A 13,443-nucleotide genomic window follows, 5' to 3' on the forward strand; every position below is an offset into this window, starting at 1 on the left:
TGTTGGGTGTTTTGTGGGTGTCTCAGACAAATTATGAAGTGGCTTTGCTTGCTCTCATTTTATCATGGTCTTAGAGTCATCTTGTCTGAGGTTGGTATTCTACGAGACTTATGTCCAACAGGGAAATGAGATATGGCCTGGTTACGAGTATCAGGCCAGTTTTTGACTGTCAGGGGCTGCTCCTTGCCCTCCACCGTGCCCCCCCACCCCCCGCCCACCAGGTGATAGTAAATAGAGAAAAGTAAATAAATTCAAGAGATTTAGCCCACAAGTCTACTGGACCAGATATAGGGTCAGAGGGAATGTCAGCGGTGATTTCTAGGTTGCCCTCTTCTAGAGGGTGGCAATGCTATTCACGAGGATAGCACCAGCTTTGTGTAATCCTTCAACTTAATACCAAAAATAAAGAACCTACTGTACGGCACAGGGAACTTTACTCAATACTCTGTAAGGACCTATATGGGAAAAGAATCTAAAAAAGAGTAGATATATGTATATATATAATTGATTCACTTTGCTGTACAGCACAAACTAACACAACATTGTAAATCAACCATACTCCAACAAAAGTTAATTTTTAAAAAATATATGAAAAGTTAACATATCCTACTCATTTTACAGATGGAAAATTAAAACTTTAGAAAGGTTAAATACCTTGCCCACTGTTGCATGGAATCAGAACTCTGGATTTATCCATTTTGGACATTTCACATAAATGGAATCATACAATAGTTGGTGTTTTGTGTCTGACTTCTTAGCACAATGTTTTCAAGGTTCATCCATTTTGTAGGATGTGTCATTACTTCATCTCTTTATAACCAAGTAAAATACCGTTGTACGGATGTACCACATTTATTTATCCATGTATCAGTTGATGGACGTTTGGGTGTTTCCACTTTTGGGCCACCACAAATAATGCTGCTAGAATATTCATGTACAAGTTTCTGTTTGAACATTTGTTGTTAATTCTCAGATATATGCCAAGGAGTGGAATTGCTGTGTCATACAGTAATTATATGTTAATTTTTGAGGAACCACCAGACTGTTTTTCATAGTGGTTGCACAATTTTACATTTCCACCAGTCAATATATGGTTCTCATTTCTCCACTTTCTCATATCACAGTTCTAATTTCTCCACATTCTCACCAACAATTGTTATTATTGGTTTTTTTGTTTATAGCTATCCTAGTAGGTATAAGTGGATCTCACTGTGGTTTTGATTTGCATTTCCCTAATGACTAAGGATGTTGAGAATCTCTTCATATGCTTACTAGCCGTCTGTAAATCTTCCTTGGAGAAATGTACTCAAGTCTTTCAGCCGTTTTTAACTTAGGTTGTCTTAAGAGTCCTTTATATATTCTGGATACTGAATATCCAGAATATATACAGATAATATTTGTAAATATTTTTTCCCCATTCTGTGAGTCTGAAACCAAATCCTCCTAAAACAAGAGTTCCCCTGCTGAGTTTATGATTAACCTCTCTATCCAAAACTTTATCCCCTTTCTTGTCCCACCTCATTCCCCTCAGGATTGAGTCCTATCAAAGAAAAGGGAGGATTGAAAACGACCCTTCCGGGTACAAAAGCCCCACTGTGTCCCCTGTTTCTTGTTTGTAGAAAAAGGCTTTAGTATCTTAGGCCTTCCCTGAGTTCCAAAGAGCAGACTTAAGCATGTACTAATTAGGGACATTCTTAGATTTAGGTATTTGATAAACTTTAAGTTAATTTTTGTGTGTATTGTGGTAGAGGTCCACATTCAGTCTTTTGCGCATAGATATCCAGTTGTCTCAGCATCTTTTGTTGAAAAGACTGTTCTTTCTCCCACTGCATGGTCCTGGCACCCTTGTCAGAAATCAGTTGAACATCGATGTGTGGGCTTATTCCTGGACTCTGAATTCTATTCCATCATCTGAATTTTGTAATTTAACCTTTTAAAAATCACTTTTGGATTTACTTTAATTTGGCATTTTTATCTCCAAAACTTCCAAAATTATTTATCATTGATTCAGTTGATTGAAATGAGCCAGAATCAAATTTGCTGTGGGAAAAGTTTACTAAACATCAAGAGGGTTTCATAGCAATGTTATTACAATGTTAGACTAAACATCAAGAGGGTTTCATAGCAAAGTTATTACAATGTTAGACTATGTTAGAATTACATGCTTTGCTACTAGAAGCATTTCTAAAGGTATAAATTTATGAGACATTAGGAATCCATTTCAACATATCAGAAAGGGAAATTATGACAAAAATATGAGACACCACATAGCATAAACATACAATATGAATGAATACATGAATAAGGATTTTTAATATTTAACTTTCACAAATTATGTACAATAAGAATAAAATAATACAATTATGTGTTCAACCTTTCCTGTGGATCTGTTTATCTGCGTTGCAAGGGTTGCTAGGTAATAATTGTACAGTGTTATGGTTATTCTGAATATTTTTCTCACAGTCCCGGATAGTTATTAGGGACAAATGACCACTCTCCGCCATGCTGGCTCACACCATTTTACTGGATAAAACACGATTTCATTGCAATGCTCTGTCATTCTTCCCTCCCAACTATTCTTCTGTCACAGTCTGTTATATCGTCACATTTCTTTGAGAGAAGCGACACATACACACAAAAAGGGGAAAACCTTGACCTGGTTGGCATTGCTGAGGTTCAAAGACCCATCAGAGAGAATAGATTTTTCTTTTCAAAACATTCAAGCAAGTCCCTTCCAAGCATTCACTAGTTATATGGGAAATGTATAGTTGCAAAACTATGATTTTAAAAGGCTCTTATATATATATATTTTAAAATTTATTTAGTTTTTATATTTGGCTGTGTTGGGTCTTCGTTGCTGCGCGCGGGCTTTCTCTAGTTGCGGCGAGCGGGTCCTACTCTTTGTTGTGGTGCGCAGGCTTCTCATTGCGGTGGCTTCTCATGTTGCGGAGCACGGGCTCTAGGAATGCGGGCTTCAGTAGTTGTGGCTTGCGGGCTCTAGAGCGCAGGCTCAGTAGTTGTGGTGCACGGGCTCAGTTGCTCCGCAGCATGTGGGATCTTCTGGGACCAGGGCTCGAACCCGTGTCCCCTGCATCAGCAGGCAGATTCTTAACCACTGCACCACCAGGGAAGCCCTTAAAAGGATCTTTTTGCAGATTTGTTACTTGAGGTATAAATTCACTTTTAGTGTGTCTTCTTCACAGCCCTCAAATTCTTTTTAAGATCCTTTATTATACAAGAACCTAAAGGTGACCAGGCATTTTCCATACCAAGAAAAAATCCTCTGTACGTACAAACATAAAAACATGCTTCAGACAATTAAAATATACAACACATGCTTGGATATTAATGCTTTGAAGAGATGGCTTGGGGTCACAATCACCCAGGTTCTCTCATTAGGAAGTTCTGTGGATCACAGGGTGACAGAATTTTGTTCACTTGAAAGTGAGCCCCAATGGAAAAGAGTAGAAAAATTTATCATTCATACCACTGAAAACTCAGAACAAGAATCAAATAATAAAGGATACCGGTTATAAAACATTTGATCCTCTCACCATGCTCCTCAGCATTTACCTCTGCTTTCTCTCTGCTTAAATGGCAGAGTATTGACACTTAGGGGCTCCCAGGCCTTGCAGTTCTGTCGTTTCCCAGTAGGGGACGATGCTGCATTTAAAAACTGCACCAGTTGCGGCATTAACCCTGGTGGGTCTGGGTTCCTTCTATTTTCAAGACATTTTAAAAACATCTATGAATACTTTTTTCTAAACTCAGAGAAAGTGAGAGTTGAAGAAAAACAGAATTCTTGAAGGATAGTTCTTTTACCCACTATCTTCAGAGGTATTTCTTTGTATGTGACATTCTTGAAGGTTGGTATCAAAGTCCCAAAGTACGAAATGCATCTCGTAAGTCATCAACCTCATATAGGGGCTGTGGAGAAAAAGAGAGAGTGGATGACTTTGTAAATATTTTTGAAGAAAGTAAGGGGAGACGGGCTTCCCTGGTGGCGCAGTGGTTAAGAATCCCCCTGCCGATGCAGGGGACATGGGCTCGAGCCCTGGTCTGGGAAGAACCCACATGCCACGGAGTAACTAAGCCCGTGCGCCATAACTACAGAAGCCTACAGCCTGTGCTCTGTAAAGTTTTCATCAGAGGAAAAATAAGGAGAGAATGATAAATACACACACACACACACACACACACACACACACACACACACACACACACAACAATGTGGGAAATATAAGAAAAGGAAGTATAAGTAGCTCCAGGGATAGATGACTTTGGAGAGAGAAAGAAAATGTGAAGCAAAGAAGCCCCTTAACTTACCAAAAGGATGCGTCGAAGCTGTCTGGACAGACGAACCGAATTTTCATGCAACCCCTCCCAGGCTTTGAAAGTTCTTTCATGATTTTCCACAAAAGTATTCCAGCAATAAAAATAATCTATTAAAAAAAGGAGGGGGAAGGGGATAGCTCAGATCTCAAATCATGAGGAAAGAAAGAAAACCCTGGCTCCGCCCAAAGCCTTGGGTCCAAGGCATTGGTTCTTTTTTTTTTTTTTAATATTTTATTTATTTATTTGGTCTTGCTGGTTCTTAGTTGCAGCAGGTGTGCTCCTTAGTTGTGGCTTGCAGGCTCTTTAGTTGCTGCATGTGAACTCTTGGTTGTGGCATGCGTGTGGGGTCTAGTTCCCTGACCAGGGGTCGAACCCGGGTCCCCTGCATTGGGCGCGTGTGTCTTAACCACTGTGCCACCAGGGAAGTCCCAAGCCATTGGTTCTTTTCCTCCAATTCTAGTTGATAACTTTTGGCTCCAAAGGCGAACCAGAACTCCCAGAATTCTGCCCCCGTGATTCCCCCCCGCCCCGGCTCTTCCCAATCTGAATTGCAAACCGTGCTTTGCTGAGCCGGGCAGAAAAGTCTCTGCGCACCTTTGAAGGTCATGATGGCGATTTGGACCCCAGCGCGGTGCAGCCGCCGCAGCCCCTCGGGCTCCGCCTTGCGGTTCTTGTCGCAGAAGTAGAGGCGCGCTGTGAAGATCCTCAGACTCAGATTGGGGTACCCTCTCAGGAAGTCGGCCACGTGCCGCGCACAGTCGTAGCAGGGGCTCCAAGACGTGAACCAGGTGACACGGTAGCACCGCCCGGGGTCCAGGTCCCAGTCGGAGATGTAGCGGAGGAAGAGCAGTTCCACGTGGCATCCCGCCTGGGGAGAGGGCAGAGGGCTCAGCGGAGGGTTACTGACCTTGACCTGCCCTGCCGGTAGCTTTACAGCCATTAATTCGTGTCCCTCCCAGGGTGATCTTTTTTTGGGATGTCTGCAGTTTTGTCCTAGGTTACGGGAAGGTTAAGCAACTGCCGGAAAGGACACAGTATAAGTGGTGAGCCCGAACACTTTGCACTTTTGGCCCTAGGAAGGGAAAAGCGTCCAGCTTTTCTGTGGAATGGGGAGGATGGAATGAGTTGGGTGGATGAAGGAGCATCATATATCTCAGATTTAATTTTTGTTTGTGAAGTTCCTTTTTCTTCCTTGGAGGGGAAGGAAAATGGCTTGGAAGGGCTGTTGATGTAACATTGTGGAAATACACTGGACCACTAAGTGGAGGTCGGAAAATTTAGGGTTAGGAGATAGATTATGAGACTGACAGGTGAGTGTTGTTTTTTAAAATTAATTAATCAATTAATTAATTTATTATTTTTGGCTGCGTTGGGCCTTCGTTGCAGTGCGCAGGCTTCTCATTGTATTGGCTTCTCTTGTTGCAGAGCACAGGCTCTAGGTGCGCGGGCTTCAGTAGTTGTGGCTCGTGGGCCCTAGAATGCAGACTCAGTAGTTGGGGCACACGGGCTTAGCTGCTCCACGGCATGTGGGATCTTCCTGGACCAGGGATCGAACCCATGTTCCCTGTCTTGGCAGGCAGATTCCTAACCACTGCGCCACGAGGGAAAGTCCCTGAGTGCTGTTTTGAGAGAGGTAATAGGCGCCACTGGGGCTAAGAGCAATTAAGTGCAGGCATACCTATATTATTGTGCTTGGCTGTATTGGACTTTGCAGATATTTTGCGTTTTGAAGGTTTGTGGCAACCCGGTCTTGAGTATGTCTATCAGCATCATTTTTTCCAACAGCATTTGCTCACTTTGTGTTTCTGTGTCACCTTTTGGTAATTCTTGCAAATTTCAAACTTTTCATTATTATATTTGTTATGGTGATCTGTGGTCAGTGATCTTTGTTACCACTATGATTCGCTGAAGGCTTAGATGATAGCAATTTTTAGCAATAGGCTTTTAAAATTAAGGCATGTACTCTTTAAAAAAAAAAAAAAATTTTATTTGGCTGCGCCAGGTCTTAGTTGTGGCACACGGGATCTTTACTTGTGGCATGCCGGATCGGTAGCTGCATGTGAACTCAGTTGAGGTGTGGCATGCGGGACCTAGTTCCCTGACCAGGGATCGAAACTGTGCCCCCTGCTAGCGGAAGTGCAGAGTCCTAACCACTGGACCTCCAGGGAATTCCCAGCAAGTCCCCTTAATACTGCAGAAAAGTCATTAGTCCCAGAATCTGAAGACCCAGGTTCCATTTCCTGGCATCGCCACTCTTGTTACTTAAACAAGTCACCCAGCTCTTGGATCTCCTGATTCCTCATCAGCGGAATGACGTTTTGTTGTGAGGATTAAATGAGAGGGAAGGAAAGGGTTGTTAACACAAAAGCTTTCTATGTTTAGAATGTGTCTTATTACCAAATAGGAAAGAGATTAGAATGTAAAACAATTGCAGTGGGATAATTTACACAATACAAATGGAGGCCAAAAAAATTGGAGAGTAAAACTCACCCTAGAAACTAGCCAGTGTCATTCCACCCATGGCTTCCTCCCTGGGATTCCACCAAGACTAGATGTCACTGCATGTTATGAGAGGAAATATTCATTGGCAGAAGAGTATGTGAACCCATCTGGGTTTTGGTGAAGAAGTCTCTTGAAAATGTAATTCTCTGATCTTCAAGTTTTAATTAATGGCTTCCCTGAGTTTTCTGAGGCTCACTATTACGTATGTTATTTACTGGCCTACGATCTAGGTGAGCAGGAAGGAATAGAACTCATTTGGAAGACAGAATGGAGTCATTAATTTTTCCTAAATTTTTCTTCCTTAATTTTTAAAAATTCTAAAGCCACAATTTGTTTTTCCACATTTAAAATTCAGCTTGAATGAGCTGTATATATTCCCGCAAATCAAAAGCTTCTTTCTTTGGATATCTTCTTTAATCTCAAAGGCAATTTGGATGCTGGGGAAAGGAGAGGAAGTTTGGGGGCAGTTATTCTTGGCATTGGAGCAAGGTGTGGCCTTGCTGTGCTCAGCATGATTGGGGAGGACATTAAATGACACCCTTTGGGGTATTTCTATTGTGGTTGCAGGGACATGTAAAAAAGAGATTAGAGGAATCTAGTGGAGACAAATGAAACAGGCTGAAAGTGGTACCATCAGCAGGTGGCTCTAAAAATGCCCTGCCTGGGAAGCAGGTATTAATTGATACCTTGTTTCGAAGGTGCCCAAAGTCCAGTGAGAAGGAGGTGGCGCTATCCCGCCGCTTCACCACGTAGCACAAGTAGGTTTCATGGCGGCCCTTAGCCCAGCGCACGTTTTTGAAGTGGTAAAGAAACTTCCTCTGCTTCATCAGGAGGCTGTGGGTGAGAGGAGGGAGGAAGTGCAGGAGCACCGCTGATCCTCTGGTCACTCCTGGCTTTCCTTCAGCTTTTTAAAAAAAAAATCTGTAATACTTGGGCCAAACCAAAGGAGATGCTCTTGCTTACCTTTGTTGGATGCCTGAGATTTAACTGAGCTTGGAATCCATTACAACCCCCTTATCAGGCTTATATTTATAAGACCAGTTGAGACAGCAAGAAACCCAAAGCCATACGCGCTCCCAGGGCAGGCTCCTTCCATGGCTGCCTTCTAGATGCTGATAACTTGGAATTACTAACCTGTTCCCCAGTCCCATACTGATCTTTTCAGGTTTCCCCTCCAATCTCTATCTAAATGTCCAACATGGACCTCAAACTCACAGGGTTAACACAGTATTCCCAAATCGCCCTTTCCTGAGCTGCCTCTCCTCTCCTACCCACTTTCCATCCCAAGTAACCGGGCTAAAAGCTTGGAATCATTTTTGATTCTCCTTCACTCCCCATATTGAATTAATTCATTAATCATCTAAATTTATTGAGTGAAACTTTCAGATATTTCTGGATTTGTTCCTGCTCTACTTCCTCTGTTCTCTGCTTCAGTCCAAGCTCTAACCTTTCCCTTTATCCATTGTCCTGACCTCTTAACTGGTCTCTGCCCACAGTCCCTTCAAAATAACATTTTCCACGCGGTGCCTGAGAGATCTCACAAAAGCCCAGGTGTGGGCCTGTCATTCTGATACCGAAAAGCCCCTAACTTCCGCTGGTAGAATAAACTCCAAACCCTTTAATGCAGTAAAGCTTTTACATTTGGACATCAATCTACATTTCTAGCCTCATTTCCTAGTATTTTCTCTTTTCCGCATCACTTCAGCCTCCCCGCCACGCCTGCAGCAGGACCCCTGGCACTAGTCTTTTCTTTCCAGCCACCTGACTGCAAGCTTCCCTGCCTTTTTTTCCACTGGGCAAAACCCACCCATCCTTCAAAGCCTTAACCACAATTTCAGATCTTTCTCACTGCCACTATGCCAAAATTTCTAGGCAAAATCGAACATTAACAGCAACAAAAAACCCTCCCGTAGTTTCCTACTGTTCTCCGCTTATCCTTATCAAAGCATTCAACCTTTGTTATCAATTGATTGCTACATCTCTCTCCTCAATTAGAATTTCTGTTTTGAGTCAGGAAGTGTCACTTTTTGAGTCATGCTTTTTAAAAGTATGTCAACTTGAATACTACTAAAAAGTAGAAAGTTAAAAATTTTTAAATGTTTAACCAGTATATCTAGTGATAATTAGACATACTATCTAATGACAATTACTGTTAATATACTTACGTTTTTCGTTCTAGTCTTTTTTATAGGCATGTATTTACAGGATTTAGATTAGGCTGATTTCCTGTGTAAATTTGCAATATAATCTAAATATTTTGCAATGTTCTTCACACACGGGGGTTGTGGGCGGGGCGGGTTAGGGGCGGGGCGGATTGCTCTTTGTTTCCCAGCACAGGGTCTTGCATATCATAAGCACTAAATTGAGTTGAATTTGTGGAAATACTCTCTGCTAACACAAGTTTCTTTGTGGTTGTGAACACACCACGAGCTACACAGTGTGGTTGATACCAAAGCATCAGGAGTGAGTGTCCCTGGTTTTTGTCCTTGGACTTTTCCAGAAATGTACTTATCTAATCTGTGGAGATAATGTTGCCACCTAGTGGCACTGAGCAGAAGTGTAGAGGACTTGTCAAAGTAATGACCTAGTCAGTAATTTGAATACGGTTTGCTGGCAAGAGAATTGAAACTTTTTTCAATTTTTTTTTTTTACATTGAGGTATAATTTACATACTTCACCCATTTAAAATGTACAGTTCTATGAATATTGGCAGATGTAAACACCCAAAACTGCTACCACAATCAGGATACAGAACATTTTCAGGGCACCCCTCCTCCCCAAGTTTCCTCACCCAACTTTTCAGTCACTTCTTCCCCTCCCTCCCAGGCAACCACTAGTCTGCTTTCTGCAACTATAAATTATTTTCTAGAATTTCATATAAAGCACACATTATTTCCTCCTTTGTGTCTGACTTCTTTCACTAAGCATGTTATGACTGTGACATTCATTCCTGGTGTTGCATGTATCAGTATAGTTTGTTCTTTTTTTACGGCAAAGCAATATTCCATGGCTTAGATACAGCACATTTCGTTTATTCATTCACCTGTTGATGGACATTTGGATTGTTTCCATTTGGGGACTATTGTGAATAAAGCTTCTACATTGATGTACCAGTCTTTGTATGGACATACGTTGATTATTGATATTTTAATAATGAAATACATGAGATAGACCCTGAAGTCAAGTTCTCAAATGTCACTCTTAATAAGTAGATAAGCAAGGGCTGGAGATTTTTAAAGTTGTTGCAATTTGAATGTCTTCCTCACACACATGAAGGTTATTGGAATCCACTTTTTTTTCTTTGGCCGTGCTGCAGGGCATGTGGGATCTTAGTTCCCCCACCAGAGATCGAACCTGTCCTCCTTGCAATGGAAGCACAATATCTTAACCACTGGGCTGCCAGGGAGGTTCCTGGAATCCACTTTAAATCCTGAGGCAGGGCTTCCCTGGTGGCGCAGTGGTTGAGATCTGCCTGCCAAGGCAGGGGACACGAGTTTGAGCCCTGGTCTGGGAAGATCCCACATGCCGCGGAATGACTAGGCCCGTGAGCCACACCTACTGAGCCTGCGCGTCTGGAGCCTGTGCTCCGCAACAAGAGAGGCCGCGACAGTGAGAGGCCCGCGCACCGCGATGAAGAGCGGCCCCCGCTTGCCGCAACTAGAGAAAGCCCTCGCGCAGAAACGAGGACCCAACACAGCCAAAAATAAATAAATAAATAAAAGATGCTGTGAAGATTAATTTTGAAAAAAAAAAAAAAAATCCTGAGGCAGAGATGGTGATACATCTAAATCACCAGTATATACATTACATATGTGAAACCATATAAAAATTAGTCAATCAGATTTTTAGAATTAAAAATGCACATTTGGGGCTTCCCTGGTGGTGCAGTGGTTGAGAATCCGCCTGCCAATGCAGGCGACACGGGTTCGAGCCCTGGTCTGGGAAGATCCCACATGCCACGGAGCAACTGGGCCCGTGAGCCACAACTACTGAGCCTGCGCATCTGGAGCCTGTGCTCCGGAACGAGAGGCCGCGATAGTGAGAGGCCCGCGCACCGCGATGAAGAGTGGCCCCCGCTTGCCGCAACTAGAGAAAGCCCTCGCACAGAAACGAAGACCCAACACAGCCAAAAATAAATAAATAAATAAATAAATTTTAAAAAGAAAAGATGACTATCTTAAAAAAAAACCCAAAAACCCAAGCACTCTCTAATGATTTAAATGGAGTATAATCGAGAAAAATTTTTTTTTAAAATAAATAAATAAAAAATAGAAATAAAAATAAAAATGCACATTTGACAGGAATCCGAAATGGATGCTAACAAAGATCTAATAATAATTGGCTTTATCTTAAAGTGATGATGATTTACACGGTGACCACCACAGCACTACCTCTGTTACTATTACGATTGTTAAATAATTAACATAATCACCCTCAGCATAGACCATAAACCGAATACATAATACATGCTTAATAAATACGGGAGTGGAAGAAAAAAAAATTCTCTCTTTGGGGCCCAGTTTTAAATAGATTAAGCATAATCTATTCATATCTTATTCATTCATAATTCATATTCATAATCTATACCAGTAAATTCCTTTTACATTTCACCTGTCTTCCTGGGGTGTGTAGGTGAGAAGTGGAGGAAGAGGGGACTATATGATGCCCTGCAGGTGGTGTGGGAGCCCTGTTACCATGAGGAGCAAAAAAGTGTCCTGGGAGTATGAGAAAGGACAGGGCATAGATTAAAGAATTCAGATAGCCTTCTATCTCCTACCCCACATGAAAATACAGTAGCTCTGTTTCCATCAGAAGTTACCAGTCACAGTGAAGTGAATGGCATGACTATGGCCTTGTTAATGAACTATCTTGATCCATCACTTTCTTTTAACTATAGCTGGGGGCCTATTTGCAGCACCCTATGCTCCTCTGGTTTCTCTTAAGTGTACGAAGGACTCAGCAGAGACAGTCTGTAAGGCCTTCAGGTTGACAGCTGCGCAGGACAGCTGTGTTCCCTGAGGCAGAACACTGGCTGCATCCCCAGCAATGCAAACCAGAGACAAATGGGTTAAAAATAATCGTGACAAGGTCACCCTCTCCTGCCGTGTGCCATTACCACTGTGCTCTGCAGATAGTATTTTCCTTAATGAAAATCATGTATTTCCCTTTTTCCTCCTGTTGAATTTCATCTCCTTTGCCTTCTCTGACTTTCTCTGAATTTCAGCTCTGATTTTACCATTGCTTTGCATTTCATTATTTACAAGTATCTCCACTGAGCCTTTTTCCTCTCTCTTTTACCTTAGATTAGTTTTCAAAATCTCACTGTAAACTGAGCTGACATTTGACATTTTTGCCCTCAAGTTTCTGAAGAACATTGAATCTACCATTAAGATTCTTAGCTCTGTAGTTTAAATTCTTTGTCAAAGAATTAAATTGAGATAAAGTATGGATCAGGTGTAAATTTTCATACATTTACAATAATCAAAAATAGGAATAGATTAAGTTCTATGACAATAACATGATTGTCATAAACTTCATGTGAAGACATTGCGAAAATCTTACAAAATACACACTAAAGAAGTAAGTTAAGTCATGTCTGAAGAAATGGAAAGACTAGGTAAATAATAAATGCCATTTAACTGCCTAACAATTGGGCCTATAATATTAAATAAGTTGCTTGACTGATTTATCTCCTTATAATAGTAGACACAGTCATAGTGACCTTCAAGCAATTAATTTTGAATATTGACATTTAAAAAATAATTTCTTGACTGTGTAAATTATTCAGTAAAGTCTCCCCAGTAAAGTTTTTCTTCAAGGGGTTTCATAGTTGAATGTTTACAGAATTATTACAGTTACCACTACTGTTAGTATAGTATTGCTATGAGCTTTTCATGATTTCAGTCTCTTTAACATTTGCTTGGTTCATTTTACTACCATAAACGAGTTCTAACTGCAAGGACAAGTCAATACATAGTGCAGAAAAGTTCTTTTGACTATGGGGAAAAAAGAGAAAGAGACAGTTGGGTGGAAAGCATGTTAAGATCTGAACAGAAGATGAGACAGAACTAGAAAAATAAATGTGCATCTTGACCAAGCAGATCTTGTGAGTCAGACAGTGACAGGGGAGAAGGGGAGAGTTTACCCATCTGATTACTCAGATTTGCTCTGAGCGAAAGGCCAGCACAGCCACCCACGAGCCGACTGCTTTACCTGTCCATGGTGGACTCCAGCGTGTCTTTCGTGGCTCCCTGAAAGTCTTAGGAAGGGAAGCTTTCCTCCAGCACTGCTGCTGCACTGGCTGACAGTGCATGGGCCCTGACATTCAAATCTGAACCCAGTTCTGTAGGCTCCTCCCCACAGCAACATCACCACCACCAGGTACCCCAGCTGCCTTCCTCCTGTGTGGGTCCAGTGAAGATGGGCGGGGTTTTCACACGCCGAATCACATAGGTAAAATGATTGAGGGCCACTCTGCCTAATGCAGAGGTTCCTTTAGGGCTGCCTCTTTAAAAGTCCGGTCCGTGCTCCACAGGTAATAAAGATCAGGAGACGGGAGGAGTAGACAGTTTGTAAATTGTAATCATGGTAAAATGATATCTTTAA

The 13,443-nt window shown here is 41.8% G+C and overlaps 1 protein-coding gene across 1 annotated transcript; it reads right to left on the reverse strand.

Annotated features, from left to right (window-relative positions):
* Nucleotides 1–2,808: 2,808 nt before the first annotated feature.
* Nucleotides 2,809–13,150, reverse strand: AICDA (activation induced cytidine deaminase; the record flags this gene model as incomplete). Its single annotated transcript, XM_082351368.1, has 5 exons — nt 2,809–3,927; nt 4,327–4,442; nt 4,930–5,203; nt 7,524–7,741; nt 13,051–13,150. The coding sequence occupies 5 exons, from the start codon at nt 13,148–13,150 to the stop codon at nt 3,874–3,876; spliced, it is 762 nt and encodes a 253-aa protein (XP_082207494.1). The 3' UTR covers nt 2,809–3,873.
* Nucleotides 13,151–13,443: the final 293 nt, after the last annotated feature.

This window comes from Balaenoptera borealis (assembly GCF_965194805.1).
Source record: "Balaenoptera borealis genome assembly, chromosome: 13".
Classification (NCBI taxonomy): Eukaryota; Metazoa; Chordata; class Mammalia; order Artiodactyla; family Balaenopteridae; genus Balaenoptera; species Balaenoptera borealis.